Genomic DNA, 18,855 nt, shown 5'->3' on the forward strand with positions numbered 1-18,855 from the left:
ATATACAAATTCTAACTATCTAACTAAAAAGGATAATTGAATCTAATAGTAATATGTAACAGTGACACTCAGTTTTAAAAATTATTACATTTTGTATTATCATATGCAGCCTTGCCTCACGTTTACAAAGGCATATCAATATTTGTATATAATTATCAATATTATCTATGTAGCTTTAAGATATTTAGCATTTTTTTACATTACTTTTGTATATTATAAGGAAAATGTGCACATGTCAATAAATTTTGCCTTATTAGTTAAATTTGATGTAACTAGTTAATAATATTTCCACAAAGATGTAAAGATATACTGTATGAATGGCGTATTGTAGATTAGTAATTATTCCAAAATGTACAAATATCACTCCCGTCCACATTTAATGACACCAATTACGATTTTCAATATTTATATTTTATTTAGCAATAAAATTTTGGCAAAGTTTAAAATAAATATATGCCATGTATAATATACTCTAATCTACATGCAACTATTATGGCATCTATCAAGTAGGTTATAGAAAGCTGTATTAACTTTTTTCTAGATATTACTACCTTTATGAATCTCGTTTTATAATTGTAACTAATGCAAGTTACTTAATTAATTTCCGTCCAAAATTCATGACTGATTTTTTTTACCTTTTGTATTTTTGTGTGTAGCATTTTAAGTTGAAAGATTTTGTATGGAATGAAATCTCAATAAATCTATTTTTAATAATGAGTATGTAAATACCTTGTTTTATTTATTCCCTGGAGGTATGTATGGTGTTTTTACAAATAGACTTGTTTATGCTGCCATTTTATTTATTTGGAATGGATTAATTCAGAGAATAAATATTCATTTTACTTGATTTATATTTAGAAGTAGAACATGTATAATATCTATTTGAATTAACTGCAAATCTAAAACAAACAGGGATGTAGAAATATGTACTCCTATTGTAAGTAGTACATATTTGAAGCAATAATACCAAAGTGAGATTTATGGAAACAATCTAAAAACTTTAAATAATTTATTATATAAGGGTTGACTTCCTATAACATAAATTGACTAAATACAATAACAGAAGATTTACTGCCTTTTCTTGACTTGTTTTGCTTTTGAAGCACTAGGCTTTGCACCTCCACTAAACATTGCAGTTATATATTCTGACATTTCTGGGAATTCAGACATTTTGGTCATATTACTTATTTGCTTTAAGTCTTCTTTTGTTTCTGGATCATTCATAATTTTGGGTAAAATCATAATAAGGAAAAGAGGCAGCACCATCATAATGACCATTGGGTTAAATAGGAAGTCGGTAACTCTCCATTGTTCTCTTGCTTGGAAGTATCTGCATCGAGACCCTGCTTTCATTTTCAGAGGATATGGTACTTGAATAACCTGTGATGTCTGAATGTAGTTTACTTTTCTTGCTCTTATTTTGCCTTTTGAATTAATTTCTACTCTGACGGGCTCATACATATAGTCGGGGTGCACAATTTCAACGACATACGATCCTGAAGGTACATTGTGTACAGTGAATGACCCGTCATTTTTTACGAATCCAATATACTCGCCACCATTAATATGTATTCGTGTGTCGATTTGCCAATTGCTTGCTTCGTTTGGTTCAGGTGGAAAAACTCTACCTTCAACGATATACCTTTCAACACCAACTTCATCTTCAAATAAGGGTTGAGCTGATCCAGAGTGGACTGTGCACAGAACAAACTTTGCAAAAACAATTGGAATAATAACCGTTAAAATATTACGATTCATTTTAAAGTATTTATACTTAATTACGTTTTATTAAAATATATAAATCAAGAAATTTGTATCAAATCAATCGACATATATTTTCAACGAAATCATGACAATTGACAAAAGGAGACTGTCATTGATAATAGATTCACATGAGCTATAAGATAGCTTGTCACAGATATTCCAGGCGTCAGTATTTTAATAAATATTTTATGAAATTGGAAATATATATACAAAACTCGAAACTAACTCTTATATACAAAGAAATTAATTAAATCATAAAATTTTGAGAATTTAATACACAGGTATATTTTTTATAGTAGCCAAACCTAATTACCTGAACAACTTTATGCAGTGTTAAGATTAAGTTGACCTATAATATTTGAATTAGAACAAACTCTGCGATTATAGTTTGATATGAAATTAAAAAATCCTATCGTTACAAGAAATATTTTTCTTAAAGATTTGTTTAGCCCTTGATAAACCTAGTCATTAACTACGATATGCCGAAAGAAGGATGTTAACAGATTTCATTTTTGAGAATTTGGAAGAGCAAAAATTCTGTTTTACAACTTTGCATACTCTCGGATTCAGTATAATCCTTACAAAGAGAAAATTGAGAGAAATAACAACTTTCAACTCTCTTATAATCACGTTGCAACGGATGTCACACGACCGGACACGGAGTAACTGGTGGATCAGCAGCTTGACGTTTATTGGAATATTCTTTTCAGAATTTACGATCGCAGTCGAACATGCTAGCCAATAGACCAATGATGTAGACAAATTATATTATAATTTATTATATATTACCTATAACAGTTTTTCACTTTTGAGATTTTAATGCGTGAAGAACATTATAAGTATTAGCATTATGATAAACTTATCTAGATAGTGTATGTATTTATTTATAGCTAGGCTCACTTTTTCTGGGATTAAAATGCTAATTCCATGTCATTAAGTACCCTAAATCAAAAATATAGAAAGGCTTCGGGCATGATCATGAATCATGATATACATGACACGTTTATTCTTCAAAATTTACTTCTATATGAATCAACAACAACTTACGTTTTCAGAATGACAGAAAAATCTTCGTATTTCCTTATCCTATGTCCAAAAGGTTATCGCAAATGAATCTTAATTATATACACAGTATACATCGTTACACTTACACAAACACACATTGAAGAAAATATATAATCAGTGTAGCGTAGACCGCGCATCTGATCGCTTGGCGTTTAATATTCAACAAAAATGATGATATTTTTATTATTATTCGTGTCTATCGGACTCGGGTCGGGAATGTCCATCGTGAATCCAGGGCCAAAATTCCCTCCCACGAAAGGACATGTATGGCCCAAACCCCAAGAGGAAACTAAAGAAAACAAATATTTTTTATTCAACCCTTCCCATTTTAAAGTAAAGGTATGTGTTGGAATAAATCATAATTTTATGAGATAAACTTTGTGATTGCTTTATTACAAAAAAATTAAATTATTTATATCTTTAAAATTTAATAAAATAATGGAAATAAATATCTTTGATAATGACAAAATGCTGGTTCAGCTTCAGCTTTAGAATATCCATGTTATCAATAAATCGTAGCAATAGTATTCAAAACTCTTTGGTGCAAGTATTGATTTTGTTGCGTCCCTCTTGCAAATCTGAGTTCTCATGAAGGATATTGAAAGGAGCAATTTCGAACAAAATTAAACTCTAATCATTAAGTAATCCGTAATAGCTATTATAATTAATATTAATTGTATCTTAATAGAATGCTAATATCTACAGAATACTCAACAGGTAGTCGAGCGCCGCGTGTATTGCTTATATTAAATCATGTTTATTTTGCAATAATGAAAAAAATCTTACATCTTACAAAATACATTTGATGGTCGATTCTTATGATTTTGAGGGCTACATTTATTTTTTACTTAAATGTTAACTGATGTTTCGACATTAACTCTCTAATCTGGTTCAAGAATTTTATGCGTGCATTTAAAAGAAAACACAGTTGCATGCAATTAATACATTGCGATTGTTTGAGATGAATTTATTAATAAATTCAAATATAGCAAATAAACAATTTAATAATAGAGTTAGATTTTTTAAAGATAGAGTTTAATTTAATAAAGAGAAAAAAATAGAGTTTACTTAATTATGAAGTAAATGCTAATATTGCAAATGTTTTTACGCCATAAACTAGTCAAATGATTTACTGCATCATTAGTACAGTAGTTAGTTCGACCGCAAGTCATGATGACGTCTCGTGTTCAAATCAGGGTGCATACTGAATTGATTGGTAAGATCTCAATTGATTGTAATAAAGATGAGAAATAAAAATATCGTTCATGTACCTGTCTCTCGCATAAGTATGTTTTCCTACAACCCTCCTATCAACAGATGGTGTCAACTGTTTAATGGGATTGTATCCGACCGTTTCCTCTCTCTCGATATTTCGTCAAAGTACACTGGCCACTTTGAGGTCCTTACTATATAATAATATATTTTTTGCCTTTGATGAAAATTCGTATGGGTTTTCTTGAACTTCTAGTTTATTTATTGTTTTAGTTACCACGTAATTTTTATTTTATTTTAATGTAATGTTGGAGGATCTACTAAATTTGCATATCTGTACAAAATCTATTGTTGACAGAACGTTTTTCAATAACCCTTGGATGAACACGTACAACTGTCTGTCCTGTGATACCTTGCAATACTCCGATTGTATTGAACAGCATTTTGTACTAAAGTTTATGGACTGCTATGCTGTATGTAATAATATCCTGGATATGACACCCCAGGAATTCAGAAATAGAATGTGTACCTTTGCACCATGTCCTCTGCCCAAATTTGTGATTAATCGCAGTTGAGTCGGCCTGAATAACTTTATTAATCACCATATATTGATATTTTACAGGTAGTTGGACAAAACTGCACAATCCTAGTGAATGCAATAAACCGTTATTCTTTCGTAATAAAAAACAAAAGTGGATTACACCATGGAAGAAATCACGAGCGTCGTAAACGAAGAATTGGCCGGGATGAGAACTACCTGGGAGGTATCGATGAGTTGCAGTTGGACCTGACCGAACCCTGCGAAGAGTACCCGCATTTTGAAATGGATGAGAGTTGTAAGTACTTTTATTAAAATTCGGAATGAAAAGTGAAAACACCCACACGATGATAGGCTTACAAGCGTATAATCACGGCCCTAAAATTCAATGGCGATATCGGGACAATGGTGGTGGATGATGAATCATGAGCTCGCCCCAACCAACTCTAACTTAGGGTTGATAATAAAATTAGGGCACGATTTGCAAACAAGGCGAAGGGTGCTCTGCACCTCTGATTGCTTGCCTCTGTTTTTAGGACCGTGTGTATTAATATTTCTTTTTTAATTAAGTAAAAATAATGATCTACATGTACCAATATTCAACGCATTCACAACTCACACATTTTTAGGTATTGGATGTAATATAAACATTTTCTCCCATTCAAACCAGAAAATTAGGAACAATTTTGTAATATGTTAAATATGTATCTTGTGAAATAAATTGATTTGAAAATGCACTTCTATGAATGACTCGACGGATCAGAGATTTTGCATTGCATAACTGATAATGTTGCATATAGCGATTAAAAGTAAGCAATTGTTTAAAATAAACATTCATATCAATTATTTATCTTCTAAGAATTAATAAACATCGTATTTACTATAAAGAATATAAACAAAACACTTACGATTTCGAATTAAGGTTACTGACCTCTCGTGGAAATATTTGTTGTTGCCACAGATAAATAGATTAACGACCATTATAAAAAAACTACGAATTACGGATTTGTCTAAAGGATTTGGACTTGGAGCGCATTTGACGTTAGTTTTATTTCATATAAAAAGAAAAAAAAAGTAAGGCAACTTATTGATTTTTCATAAAGTACATAATTATATTAAGTTTAGTCGGTGAAATATAGTAAAGCAGTATGGGCCTAGAGGCTTGCGCCTTGTTACGGCTGTGCATTCATAGCCTCCTGTTTCTATCGTGAGAACGATCTTCCTTTGACCCAAAAATCGATGTCATGTGTGTGGCGCATACCTACTTATCTATTATGAAAAAAATATATAGAAATCTGAGACTAAGTTAGCGTTTGTAATCTTATTGCGCTGTTGTTTTTTTTATTATTATGTAAAGAACTTTTGAAAATGTTAGGATTAATTTGAGTACCTAATAATCCTAATTTATGTGTATGGAATATGTAAATGCGTTTCATTCAAGTTGCCTGTATCATAATTGTTTTTAAAATGAAGCGGGCGCATAGCAAACCATTGCGCAGTTATCATGATTTATCGAAATTTTTGCGTGAGCAATTTATATACATTCTTCACGTTTACTATATGTTTACCTATTTTTTCCTTCTTGACTATTTTACGTACAAATAACTAGACTACTTGAATATATTTACATAAAAATGATTTGAAATACAGTTAAAAATATGTATTATAACCTAATGATAGGTAGGTACTATTTAGTCTTCATAAAAAGTACATTTTAATTCATCTCTCATTATAATGAGTCCATAATCACATACAGATACAATAAAATTGTCGAATTAAATAACTCATTTGTAAAAAGAACGGGCCAAGGAAATTTACGTAAAGTGAACTCAAACAATTTATTTATTTCGATGAATGGTTTAAAACTGATGTACAAGGCCATATAATAAGAAGTGGTCAGCAATAGTAATAAGCCCACGTCGGCAGAACGCCGTGAATGCAGGTTGTGCTGCGTATTGCGATTGAGAAAGATTCAATTTTTTGTGCTCGCCCTAATTTACATTTACTTCTTGTTGTCAAATAGAAATGGCAAAAAACTGTTTATTATCTAGGATTAGGTTGTTTTGTTTTATCTGATACTCTTAAAGTACATATTTCTCTACATTGGATCACTATATTAATTTCAGATAAACTGAACGTGTCTTCAACGTCGACGCTGAGGAGTGCGTCAATTTGGGGAATCATACGAGGTCTAGAGACGTTCTCGCAGCTCTTTTACCTGTCAAATGATCGTAATGTAAGAAATTATATTATTGAGATCTCTACTGGATGCAATTTATAAAATCAAAGCAGTAATGCCCTGCTCGTCTATAAGTATCCACCTATGTATAACTATAGTACAGTAAAAGTTTACTTGAATTGCGTTTTTGACTTAGAATTTCGAATATGATAATTGTGTAGCTGAATCATATTATAGAAAGTACCTGGATGACCGAGCCTTGCTCGGATTTTTTTTTTATAAATTGTGTTTTTGGAAATTATATTTAAGTCCGAATTACATACTAATAAAATTATGAAATATGAATAATATTTTTCGATCTTACAAAAAAAGTAAAAAGTAAGTTTATGTTTAAGTTGATAAAACACGAATAAATCACATTTTCTAGAAATGATTCCTAGCTAGATCGATTTATCGCCCCCGAAACCCCCCCGTACAAAATTTCATTAAAAATCGTTGGAGCCGATTCCGACATTCCAATTATATATATATACAAGAATTGCTCGTTTATAGATATAATCTATTTAAAACTTGCATTTTCTAATTTTTAGCAAATTATATTACAGGAGCTACGAGTAAACGCGACGAAAATAATTGACTATCCTCAATACGCCCATCGCGGTCTCTTACTGGACACATCTCGCCATTATATCTCGATGTCTAATATACTGAAAATGCTTGACGCGATGTCCTACAATAAGTTGAATGTTTTCCATTGGCATATCGTCGATGATCAGAGCTTTCCCTATCAGAGCGAACGGTTCCCGGAGTTGAGGTTAGAATTTACGTAACGAAATTAAAAACTGTAATTATGATAAAGTATTAATAGTAACTATTACCAATCTTATAAAAGTAACGATAAATTAAAAAATTGATCTAGAATATTAAGTAACTATATTTATTTCTTATTATTAGTATATCGGCTACGAACCTTTATTTGTTAATTAACAGTTCTTATTTCGTCACATATACAGTACTTAATAATATTTAATTTCAGCGAGCAAGGCGCGTATGACTCTTCAATGGTTTATACCAAAGAAGACATACAAAGAGTAGTGGAGTACGCAAGAGATCGTGGAATACGAGTTATACCTGAATTTGATGTACCAGGTAAGACCATCATTAGCTTGAATAAAGTATGCACGAATTTCCTGAATCTGTATAATATGGATTTATTATATCAATTGAAGAAATATAATTTTACTATATCAAAACCTATAAAGTTAAAAATTAATTATACTTACAGACAAGTTGTGTAATAAAATTATATTTTGGATAAGGGTCGTTCCAGTATTACGCCAGTAGATTTACAGAAATTTATCCCCCCTACCCCTTTCTCTTGTCAGCAAAAGTATGCAAACCTCTCAAAAATAATTGTACGTAAACGTATTACTTTTTTGTAGGAATCCTAGGAAATGCATTTCGTTTTCAAACATACACAATGTGTAAAACAGTAAATAATTACTGTTGACGTTATGACCAAATAAGAAAATTAAAGCCCCCCCAGCCCCTATAGTGCTTACGTAAAACTTCAATGGCCCTTTAGTTACGCCAACCCACGTTACCATTTAATGGTACCAAATTTCAGGTCACACTCGGTCATGGGGTAATGCATTCCCCGATGTGCTGACAGAATGTTACAGACAGGACAAAGTTGTCGGTTTGGGTCCCATGAACCCAACTAAGAATATCACCTACAAACTCTTGAGGGATTTATTTCAAGAAGTGCAGACCTGGTTCCCGGATAAATACTTCCACATTGGGGGTGATGAAGTCGAATTGGATTGTTGGTACGTTCCGTTTTTTATTTTTCACTATTTATTTATCATTGCAAATGAATTTTCCAAATTTTGAGAGAAGCAGCAGAAGATGTGCAATATTCTAACAAAATATCATACATATGTAAATTAGTTACTATTAGTACTAAAATTTTAAATATATTCAATTTTTTATATTTAAAGAACATATGAACAAAGTGTAATCGCCTGCTTAGATACAAGAAGTTATTTTTTTTATGGAACAGGGGCAAACGGGCAGGAGGCACACCTGATGTTAAGTGATACCGCCGCCCATACGAGAGGGCTCGCGAGTTGCCGGCCTTTTAATATTTTTTAATAAGCATGGAATGAATCAAACTTACGACCTCCCAATTTTACACCATGTCCAAACTACGGCATAATAGGCGCATAAATATGGATTTTCATAAAATATAACTCAAATCGTACAAAACCAAAATCGAATAAACGGCAGGCGTTTTCTCTTCTATCTTTGGTCTTTAAATCAAACGAATCAAGTAAATCAAATCATAATACAGAAACACACGATGGTTGTTCATATAATGGATGAGATTTTTTCATCAGGCGTTCGAATCCAGAACTACGCGAATACATGAACTCGCACAACCTCAGTGTGACGCAGTTGCATGGTCTCTTCATGGAAAATGCTATACCGTTGCTGGCAAACGATTCTGAAGTCGTACTTTGGCAGGTGAGCATTTAGACATTTTTCGTAAATATGAACAAAAGTCAAATTTATTATCAGGAACTCTTTGCGTTTCATTACTTTTAAAGACCTTCTGGCGATCCGAAGTGGTGTTACCTGTAACACACTCTACATTTAACAGGACTCACACCAAAATCAAAAATGCAAAATCAAAATTTATTTATTCAATTTAGATGCGTCTTAGGGCATGCTTCTGAATGTCAAAAACATTTACAAAATTCGCGAAAGAGCAAAACTACGCCATCCGTTCGCAAAACTACACTCAAACAAGCATTTCCCTCAATAGAAGAAAATTATTTACCTGTAACAATAAATAACTAAAATTTGTGCATATGTCAGCTTCGTGTACGATACCGAAAATGCAATTACGGTGACAAAACTATCTTTTTTGTCTTATGTTCGATGCTATTATTTACAGGAAGTATTTGACGAAAAAGTACCACTATCAAAAGAAACAATAATTCAAGTGTGGAAGGGAAGTTGGATTAGCGAAATGGTCTCGGTAAGGTCTTTTTGTTAAGAATAATAATGATATGTATACTTAAAATGTCCAATCCAATTCTGAATAGATTTTAGTGCTTTAATACTTTGAAAATATTGTTATTGATTACAATTCACATAATAATAATAATAATAATAGCCTTTATTCAGATACATTTTACATTATATATGTTATATGCATTTAAACAAATTTCCATTTTAATCCAATTCTGGTGCATCTGTGTGCCCTTTTTTGGCAAGGGGCAATTTCACAATTAATTTTTACAATTCACATAGTAATTTCATAATATTATAATTTATATAATCCCGAAATCGCCCCTGGCAAACATTTCGGCACCCGCATCCTAACTTTTTTATTATCATAGATATCACTTGGATATAGTGATATCGACAGCAGTAACGAATTAAATCTGTAACAGATATTAACATCTGGACACCGACTGATATTCTCATCCACCTGGTACCTGGACGCTTTGGGCAGCAACTGGCCAGATTACTACTGGGCTGATCCCCGCCAGATGGTGTTCGATGTGACATTTAACAATACTTTGGCGAACGGCATTGTGGGAGGAGAGGCTTGTATGTGGGGAGAAATGGTCGACGACAGAAATGTTATGAGCAGGTTAACTAACATTCGGTTTTATATAGTTTATATGCACCTACATTTTGATTGGTTAAAAGCAGGATAACCGTAGTTGGAATGAAGAACAAAATAAATGTTAATGTTTCCTGAATTCCTGCACTTTTAACTGTGAAAAAGACGCAGAAATGTATATTTTACTTAAGAGTTACAGACGAGAATAGCGCAACCAAAAATTCTTGTATGAAATTTAATAAAGTTTTTAACATACGGGAGAGTGGAAACACACTTAGCCCATAGTATCGATTCTGACACTTAACCTAAATATTGGTATGATTTGTAAGTAGGTACTCTCCTATTAGACACTGTTCTACGTCTGTTTTATCGTTTTCTAAGAAGGCTACTGGGCCCTTAAAACTTAAACGATTTTTTTAAAGAAGAGAATTATCCATCATTAAAAACGTTCCATATTACGCTTGTTAAAGCTATCCATTACGTCAGCTTCTTCTTCATTGAGATTTCTGTCATGTCAAACCACAATCGTTATGTTCTAACCCATTTCAACAGCAAGTTAAAAGCTGTATGCGTAACGGCTTGCAATAAAAAAATACTGTTAATGTAACATTGCCATTATAATTTTTCGATAGTCTAAATTATGTATGAAGGTTTACTTCCAATATAGGGTAAATATGACACATTTTGCAGGGTCTGGCCGCGAGCCAGTGCGGTCGCTGAACGATTGTGGAGTGCAAACACGCTCGGCAGACGAATGCGCTCCATTTTCGATACAATACCTTTAGAAGTGTACCAGCGTATAGAAGAACATACATGTAGAATGATAAGACGAGGTATCGATGCACAACCACCTTCGGGACCTGGCTTTTGTATCCCATAGAATTTAAGGCTTTAATAAACGATATAATTGCTATCATTGTTTTATTATATACACAAAGTTAGTCAATGCCTAGATAGAAATAGATTAGATACAAAACTTATGTATGGAAAAGTATGTGATTTTGGACTTGGTTAAAGAAAGCGTTTGAGTGTGATTGGTAAACAGCAGCTTTATTTCAAGACGTTCAAAGCTAACTATCTAAAGGTCAAATCACACGTATCAACTCGGAAAAGGATCATCACCGTATCGCTGTTCGCCTCGCCGGCCGTCAACCAGGCGTCAACATGAGTTCACAAGAGTTGCTTGCTATATTGTTATCCAGTTATTAGATTTAGGAATATAAGTTTAATTTTTTAATGTTTTTATGTAGAATAGTTGGTTTGGGAGTTATTTTGGAATTATATCGTATTAGTAGTTATTGTTAAGATAGAAAAATGTAGTGAAATAAATGAATAAACATAACGTATGCACGTAACCAAAGCGTATCGGCAGCTCCTGTACTTCAATTCGCCTACGGCTAGACAACGCCGCGCTTACGGCTCGGTTTCGGCAGGAATGTTGCGAGAGGGAAGGGTGGACGGAGAGTCGTAAGCGATTACGTTACGATTCCGATTAGTGTGCGTCGCAGTAGTTTCATACAAACTCGAGGCTCGAGGTGATACGGTGACGATCCCTTTCCGAGTTGATATGTTTGCTTTGACCTTTAACCAATTAAAATAACCGCTTTGCCTATCGTCTTTCATTTGTTTTACTACCCCTAAAAAAAAAGAAAATCTCTGCATTCAAACGGTTGGACTGACAAATCGTAGTGCACTTGACGTAAAGCTTATTTAAACGTTCAGTCTATTACCCTTTTCTACTTTTTGTTGTCAATAAATTCCCATAATATTAAACTGAAAGAAATATCTAGAACAAATATTAGATATGAATCATGTAGAATTATATCATGGGCTGGATATGGAATTGGGTCAACACACGTCATTGAATATAACATATAAGTATTTCAAAATGCGTTAACTCTCTTTCACTTTACCTTAAATATTTATAGATTTTTAATTTATAGAAAAAAAATAGCTTCAATTTGATATATCATTCATAAATGTACGTTATGAACGTATAAACGTATCGAAATCATGATTACACATGTTTATGTTAATATCCTTCATGAAGACTAATACTAATAAAATAAGTGAACATTTCGTTCACTTGTTATTTAAAATATCGTCCTAAAATCAAATCAAAATAAATTCTTTAATAATACTGAACTTAAGCTTAGTTAAATAAATTAAATCACAATTAGTCAAATGTATTAAATAATTTTTGTTTGTTTGTTCCCTTTTATAAATCTTTTTGTGTTAAATGTATCATGTATTCCACCTTGTGCTATATTCTCAGTGTATTTGTATGTAATTATGTATAATTTATGTTAGCTGTAGGAGTACTAAATAAATAAATGAATACTAGAGGCCAAATTATTATAGACAACTTGATAGATATACATTCTCCTTATTATTAATATGCATAAATATTTGGTTTTTAGCAAATAACCAATGAGCGCACTTATCATGCAGCCAGATCTCGTACTATTAGGTGCGAATCGAATCGAAAGATAAAGATCACTGAATCACTGAAATATTTTTTTATCCAGAATTTAAAATTTAAATTGACCTTTTTTGTTTGAAAAATTAATCTAAAGCTGAAATTGGGTGATAACTCAAGTCTACTGAGAAACTTTTTACGTCCGATTATCATATACGATAAAATTTTAAGTAATGATAGTGTTATCAAAAAACCACAGGTTAAAAATAACAGTATCAACAATGACTTATCATACCCTAAATTCAAAAGTGTTACGTAATTATATAATAATATAATACGTTTTATTTATTTTGTTACTTAATACCCACAGGTAAAAATGAATCGTCATTTAAATGTCGGTAGCAATTTTATATGCAGTTTTGGCCTAGTGACTTCAGAGTGCGACTCTTATCCTAGAGGTCGTAAGTTCGATCCCCAGCTGTGAACCAATGGACTATGAGCACTTTCAACATTCGCTCGAACGATGAACGAAAAGATCGTGAGTTTTCCTCAGCTTGCCTTAGATCAAAAAAGTCGACGGCGTGTGTCAAGCAAAGGTGGTTGACTACTTGTCTATTAGATTCACAAAAGATCATGAAAAAAACAGAAATTTCAGTCGCATACCTAAAAAAGGGTTGTAGTGCTAGTGACACTGATTTATTTTAATGTTAATAATTTCATATATTTTCTGCCTTGAGAGTTGATAGGCTTTGTAAGCCAAATTAATCGGCTGATCTATACTTTTATTTGCCCACCTAGAGAAGAAATTTGAAGCCATAGCTTAAAAATAGAAAACAAAATCATAGACAACACGTAAAAAGTTTTAGTAACAAATTCTCGCTTTATAAATAAATATACAAGTAATAAACGTTTTGAATAATTTATACTGACAATATCATACTCTGGCAGTATTTCGATATTTTTTATATACTGAGATAGTGTGATAAGTTCAGTCACAATTTTCACGAAAATGTTAACGGCCTGTATTTTTATAACTTTAGTGTCGATTTCAGCATGTGTAGAAATTCCGGGTCCCAAATTTAAGCCAACGAAAGGGGAAGTGTGGCCGAAACCCAAAAATGAGAACAAAAGTAGAGACTACTATACATTTAGCCCTTCACTATTCAACACTAAGGTAGTAAACATATGAGTATGATTGTTATTTTAAAATAAACAAATAATTAAGTAATATATTGATTACATAAGAATATACAACGTCCGATAGATGACATATTATTTGGTGGCTAATTTAAGCTTTCAGTACGTACAAAAACTTTAAAAGAATCGCATTGAACGGAATCAGTTCTTGATGCCAATGAAAATTTCTTGCCAGTTCTTCTTGCCCGCTCCACACCCTTGACTTGCAAACTGGCAGTAATGTAAATTTACAATTAATTTAATTTTTTTGACGTTCATAAATGTACTTGTTTACCTAGATGAATAAAGATATTTTGTTTGTTTGTTGATGAGAAATTTATAGCAATACGGTGAAGGGTAGATCGATTTGAATAAAAATAAATAGGATTATTGATTTTAGTTAAAATTCGTTAGTTTCTATGAATATTTAACATGAAAATAAAATTATATGAAATTGTAGGTAACAGATAAAACATGTAGAATCTTAACAAGAGCAGTCCATCGCTACACATACATGATCCAAAATGATTTTGGAGGACCATGGAGTGGTTCAATTTGGGAAGACGATGGACTTCGCTTGGGAGATATGACCACCTTAGAAGTGTCGCTGACTGAGCCCTGTGAGGAACACCCATCATATGGCATGAATGAGAATTGTAAGTCTGTTTTAAGTCATTTTGCTAAAAATAAACGGACTTAATTACAAAATAATAATATAAGAATCTAAAGCCTTAATGGTACACAGGGACCAAACTTTTTAAATTTGTTTGAATCTTCTGCATAATTATATTTATTTTTACAGTGTAAACTACTATAGTTATTTTATTTTAGATACTTTAATTATATCATCAACGTCCAAATTAGAAAGTGCATCTGTTTGGGGTATACTCCGCGGATTAGAAACATTCTCACAATTGCTCTACTATTCTGATGATTATAAGGTAATAGACAAATAAATGTCAGTAATAATAGTCTAGACAGCGATAACTCTCAAGTCTGATCCTCAGTGTATTTACTATTTATTACTTTTACTGTATGTACATACATTACCTGCCAATGTGGTGATACTGATATAAGTATTGGCTAAGTAATAGAAATTAAACTGGTGGTCGTCTGAGCCAAACCCTACGATTGTGGCTCTTAGACAATCTTGTCTAGTCCCGATCATCAGGGGCCCAAGAGCTTGTGTCTGAAAAATAATATGATGCAGAACCACTCACAACAACTCCATTAGGATTTATATAAGTTATTAAAATTATAATTAATATTTTTTTAGCAAATTCGTATTAATAAGAACAATATCGACGACTCGCCCAGCTACATCCATCGCGGCTTGTTATTGGACACGGCTCGTCACTTCATATCCCTCAGGAGGATTCTAGAGACCCTAGATGCGATGTCTTATAATAAAATGAACGTTTTCCACTGGCACATGGTCGACGATCAAAGCTTTCCTTACCAGAGTGAGAAATACCCCGAACTAAGGTATACTTAAGATTCAAGAAAACCCTGGATTCTATAGCAACAGATTCTGTTTCTATATTATTATGTTTATTCACACAGTGAAAAAGGTGCCTATACTCCTTGGATGATATATACTAAAGAAGACCTTCAAAGGGTGGTGGAGTACGCACGAGACAGGGGAATTCGAGTAGTTCCAGAATTTGATGTACCAGGTTAGGCTTTTCTTTATGATACGTTAAATGGCGCATTATATAAATCATCATATTATATTACGCGATAGACATTATTTAAGCAACGTTATTTAAAAAATACACAAAAGATACTACATATATACCACACATTGTTGTATAAGTAAAAATGTTTTTGCTTTATATTCACCTTAAACTAATTAAGTAAATTATGACTTTATTATGTAATTTTTAGGGCATACCCGTTCATGGGGTAATTCCCACCCGGAAATTTTAACAGAATGCTCAGGTTTGGGCCCAATGGATCCCAGTAATGATGCTACATTCAATATTGTCGGAGACATATATAAAGAATTGGATACAATATTTCCAGACGATCACAGGCATATTGGTGGAGATGAAGTAGAAACGAGTTGTTGGTACGAATAACATTCATAATTGCCATTTGTGATGTTTCTAAAGGATTTATGCAATAATGATATATTTAATTTGAAAATGCATTATTTAAAATTTTCTTAACTTACATACTTATAAAAAAAAATTAAAATTAATACAAAGAAAATACGTAACACTGAAAATGTTTAGAAAATGCAAAACCGCTAAATGTAGAAAGTTGCCAATACTTTTATTTCTTTTCGAAGTAATCTCCGTTTCTCTGTAAGTTCTCTGTACATCGTCGCATGTCGCGCGCGTCGATGGAACTCATCAGAAAACCGGTGGGCCCATTCCTTCTAAAGGCTCTTCTATGCCATTTTCGTACGCTTTCACCGCATCTTCCGGGCTCGTAAAGCGAATACCTCAAATTATATCATTACTTCTTAGTAACACGAAAAAAGTTTTCATTTTTTTTTGTATGTACCTAATGCCACTAAAATGCTGTGTACAGATGTAATTGGACTTCAGGTTTTCAAATGTTGTTTAGTGTGTAAATGTATGTATTTAATCAATCTGTTTTCTGTTTCTGTACAAAAATGTAAAAATAATTTAAAATAATAATTAGCAACGTTTCTAACTGGCCAGTTCTAAACATTTTCTGTGTTCTCATTCATTCTCATTCGTTCTCATTCATTCTTGTATTACCGAAGTATTTGATTGTTATGTATTGTAACATGAGTTAAATGAGTACAATTTTAATATGTAAATGTTTAAGGCTTTTTTGTTCCTACGTAAGATTCATACGAATTTTATTTAGGCGCAGAAATTTGTCCCTTATTTCGCAATTAACTAGGAAATTATGACGAAACGTCTATATAAATATACAAGTAAGAAATTGTATTTTTCAGGGGTAAAAGCTCTCGTCTTACAGAATTTATAAAAGAAAAGGGTATTAATGTTGAAAAAGTACAAGGATTATTTATGGAAACTTTAATGTCGAAATTAAATGATACAAAAATTATAGTTTGGCAGGTAAATACAATTCCTCAATTAAGTTTCTAATAATTTCATATATAGCACTAATTCTTGCATTAAATTGTTGGTATTTTGTTTACATTAAATTAAATTCATAGATTTTTAACTAAGGTTTTTTCTTACATATTTCAAAATGATAGCATAAACTTTTAAAGTTTTATTTATTGTTATTTCAGTAATTTCAAATACAAATATTTCTTTTAAATTCTCAGGAAGCATTTATGCGTGGCGTTAAGTTACCAAAAAGTGCTCTTATCCAGGTCTGGAGATGGCAAGAAGTGGAAGCAATGCGTAAGGTTGGTGATAAGAAGTAATAGATATTGTCGCAGCCAATTAGCTTAATTAGCCTTCCATTAAAAGCCTACTCTTTTAAGTAAACGGCGCTGTGTAACTGGCGGCCTGAAAAATGTTCAGCTAGTTAATCAAACAGTTAGGCAAATGACTTGAATCGATGAAATTCTTTTTTATTATTATATATATATATATATACTATTACAGGTTCTGAAAGCTGGTTACAAAGTCCTATTTTCAACTCGGTATTATTTAGACGATCTAACCCACGATTGGAGTTACTTGTACAAGTATGATCCAAGACAGACAATGCTCGCGACAGACAGTAGTTTGAATCTTGACAATATCGTTGGCGGTGAAACTTGTATGTGGACTGAGAAAGTAAATGATGCCAATGTTATTAGCAGGTTAGTTGTAATTTAGCAGTCATATTTTCACTAGAGATGGCCTTTTCATATAATTTTTTTAAAAACGTTGTGCTTTGCTATATCATGTCTCGCAATATATATGATGCTTTTATACACAGAATGGCCAAGTGGCTTCAGACTGCAACTCTCATACCTCGTACGGTCGTAGATTCGGGCTGAGTGCCAATGGACTTTCTTTCTATGTGCGCATTTAACATTTGCTCAAACGGTGAAGGAAAACATCGTGAGAAAACCGACATGTCTTAGACCCAAAAAAACAGTCGACGACGTGTGTCTCACTTAACACATCAATTAATGTATTTTAATTAAACCCGAATATTCCTACAGTCTCTCTATAGTCATACGCTTCTGTCATTTCAGGGTATGGCCAAGAGCCAGTGCGTTCGCTGAACGCTTCTGGAGCGGTGGTCCAGGAATCCCAATACCATCAAGTCATGATCATAGCCGGTTAGAGGAACACACTTGTCGCATGATCAAACGGGGCATAGAGGCTGAACCACCTAGTGGACCGGGATTATGCTGATAATACTAGTGTTTTATATTATTATGAAGAAATTGAGTCAATATTTTTTATTATTATTAAATACTTTTTAATTAAATACAGATCTCTTTTTAAACATAATGTTTTATTGAAATGCTCTAGATTAATAATTGAAATGTAGATTTTCCCTACTCCTTTCTAGTACGTTCAATGTAGTCCTGACAAAACACTTACCTACTTATAAATGAATATCTCCTTAGATGCGCATTAGCTTCTTTTATAGCCTATTTTATACGATGTTTATACATCGCCAGTTTACTCGAATACTCCCTTTCCAATTTAATTTAATTTACTTTAAATATACATTGTAGTTTAACAACATACTATTTTGGCATTATTAAATATTATTTGCAATACGAAAACTTTGTAATCCCTAAAACTTCTAATTAAGAATTTACTTTAATTTGTAACGATCTTTTTGCCTTTAAACAGAGTTTCAACGCTAGATTTTTATTATTCCAGTAAAAATGAGTAGGTAATATTAATTTTTATATTTGTTAATAACTTATCTTTTATCGATAAAAATAAACACAGATAACGTAC

General features: G+C 32.3%; 3 protein-coding genes across 3 annotated transcripts; 2 read left to right on the forward strand and 1 right to left on the reverse strand.

Moving 5' to 3' along the window:
* Positions 1-995: 995 nt before the first annotated feature.
* LOC110996299 (ER membrane protein complex subunit 7) lies at positions 996-1,860 on the reverse strand. The gene has a single exon (XM_022263900.2). It carries the CDS (start codon positions 1,756-1,758, stop codon positions 1,069-1,071), a length of 690 nt encoding a protein of 229 aa, XP_022119592.1. The 5' UTR covers positions 1,759-1,860; the 3' UTR covers positions 996-1,068.
* Positions 1,861-2,933: 1,073 nt separating this feature from the next.
* LOC110998818 (beta-hexosaminidase subunit beta) lies at positions 2,934-11,306 on the forward strand. The gene is made up of 10 exons (XM_045627890.1): positions 2,934-3,168; positions 4,664-4,877; positions 6,706-6,815; positions 7,364-7,572; positions 7,795-7,907; positions 8,386-8,587; positions 9,158-9,284; positions 9,718-9,801; positions 10,220-10,422; positions 11,086-11,306. Exons 1-10 carry the CDS (start codon positions 2,998-3,000, stop codon positions 11,273-11,275), a joined length of 1,623 nt encoding a protein of 540 aa, XP_045483846.1. The 5' UTR covers positions 2,934-2,997; the 3' UTR covers positions 11,276-11,306.
* Positions 11,307-13,785: 2,479 nt separating this feature from the next.
* LOC110998819 (beta-hexosaminidase subunit beta) lies at positions 13,786-18,351 on the forward strand. Its single transcript, XM_022267608.2, has 10 exons — positions 13,786-13,988; positions 14,451-14,646; positions 14,822-14,931; positions 15,267-15,475; positions 15,554-15,666; positions 15,878-16,061; positions 16,926-17,049; positions 17,265-17,348; positions 17,551-17,750; positions 18,132-18,351. The coding sequence occupies exons 1-10, from the start codon at positions 13,824-13,826 to the stop codon at positions 18,292-18,294; spliced, it is 1,548 nt and encodes a 515-aa protein (XP_022123300.2). The 5' UTR covers positions 13,786-13,823; the 3' UTR covers positions 18,295-18,351.
* Positions 18,352-18,855: the final 504 nt, after the last annotated feature.

The sequence above is a fragment of the Pieris rapae genome, chromosome 1, assembly GCF_905147795.1.
Source record: "Pieris rapae chromosome 1, ilPieRapa1.1, whole genome shotgun sequence".
In the NCBI taxonomy this organism is placed as follows: Eukaryota; Metazoa; Arthropoda; class Insecta; order Lepidoptera; family Pieridae; genus Pieris; species Pieris rapae.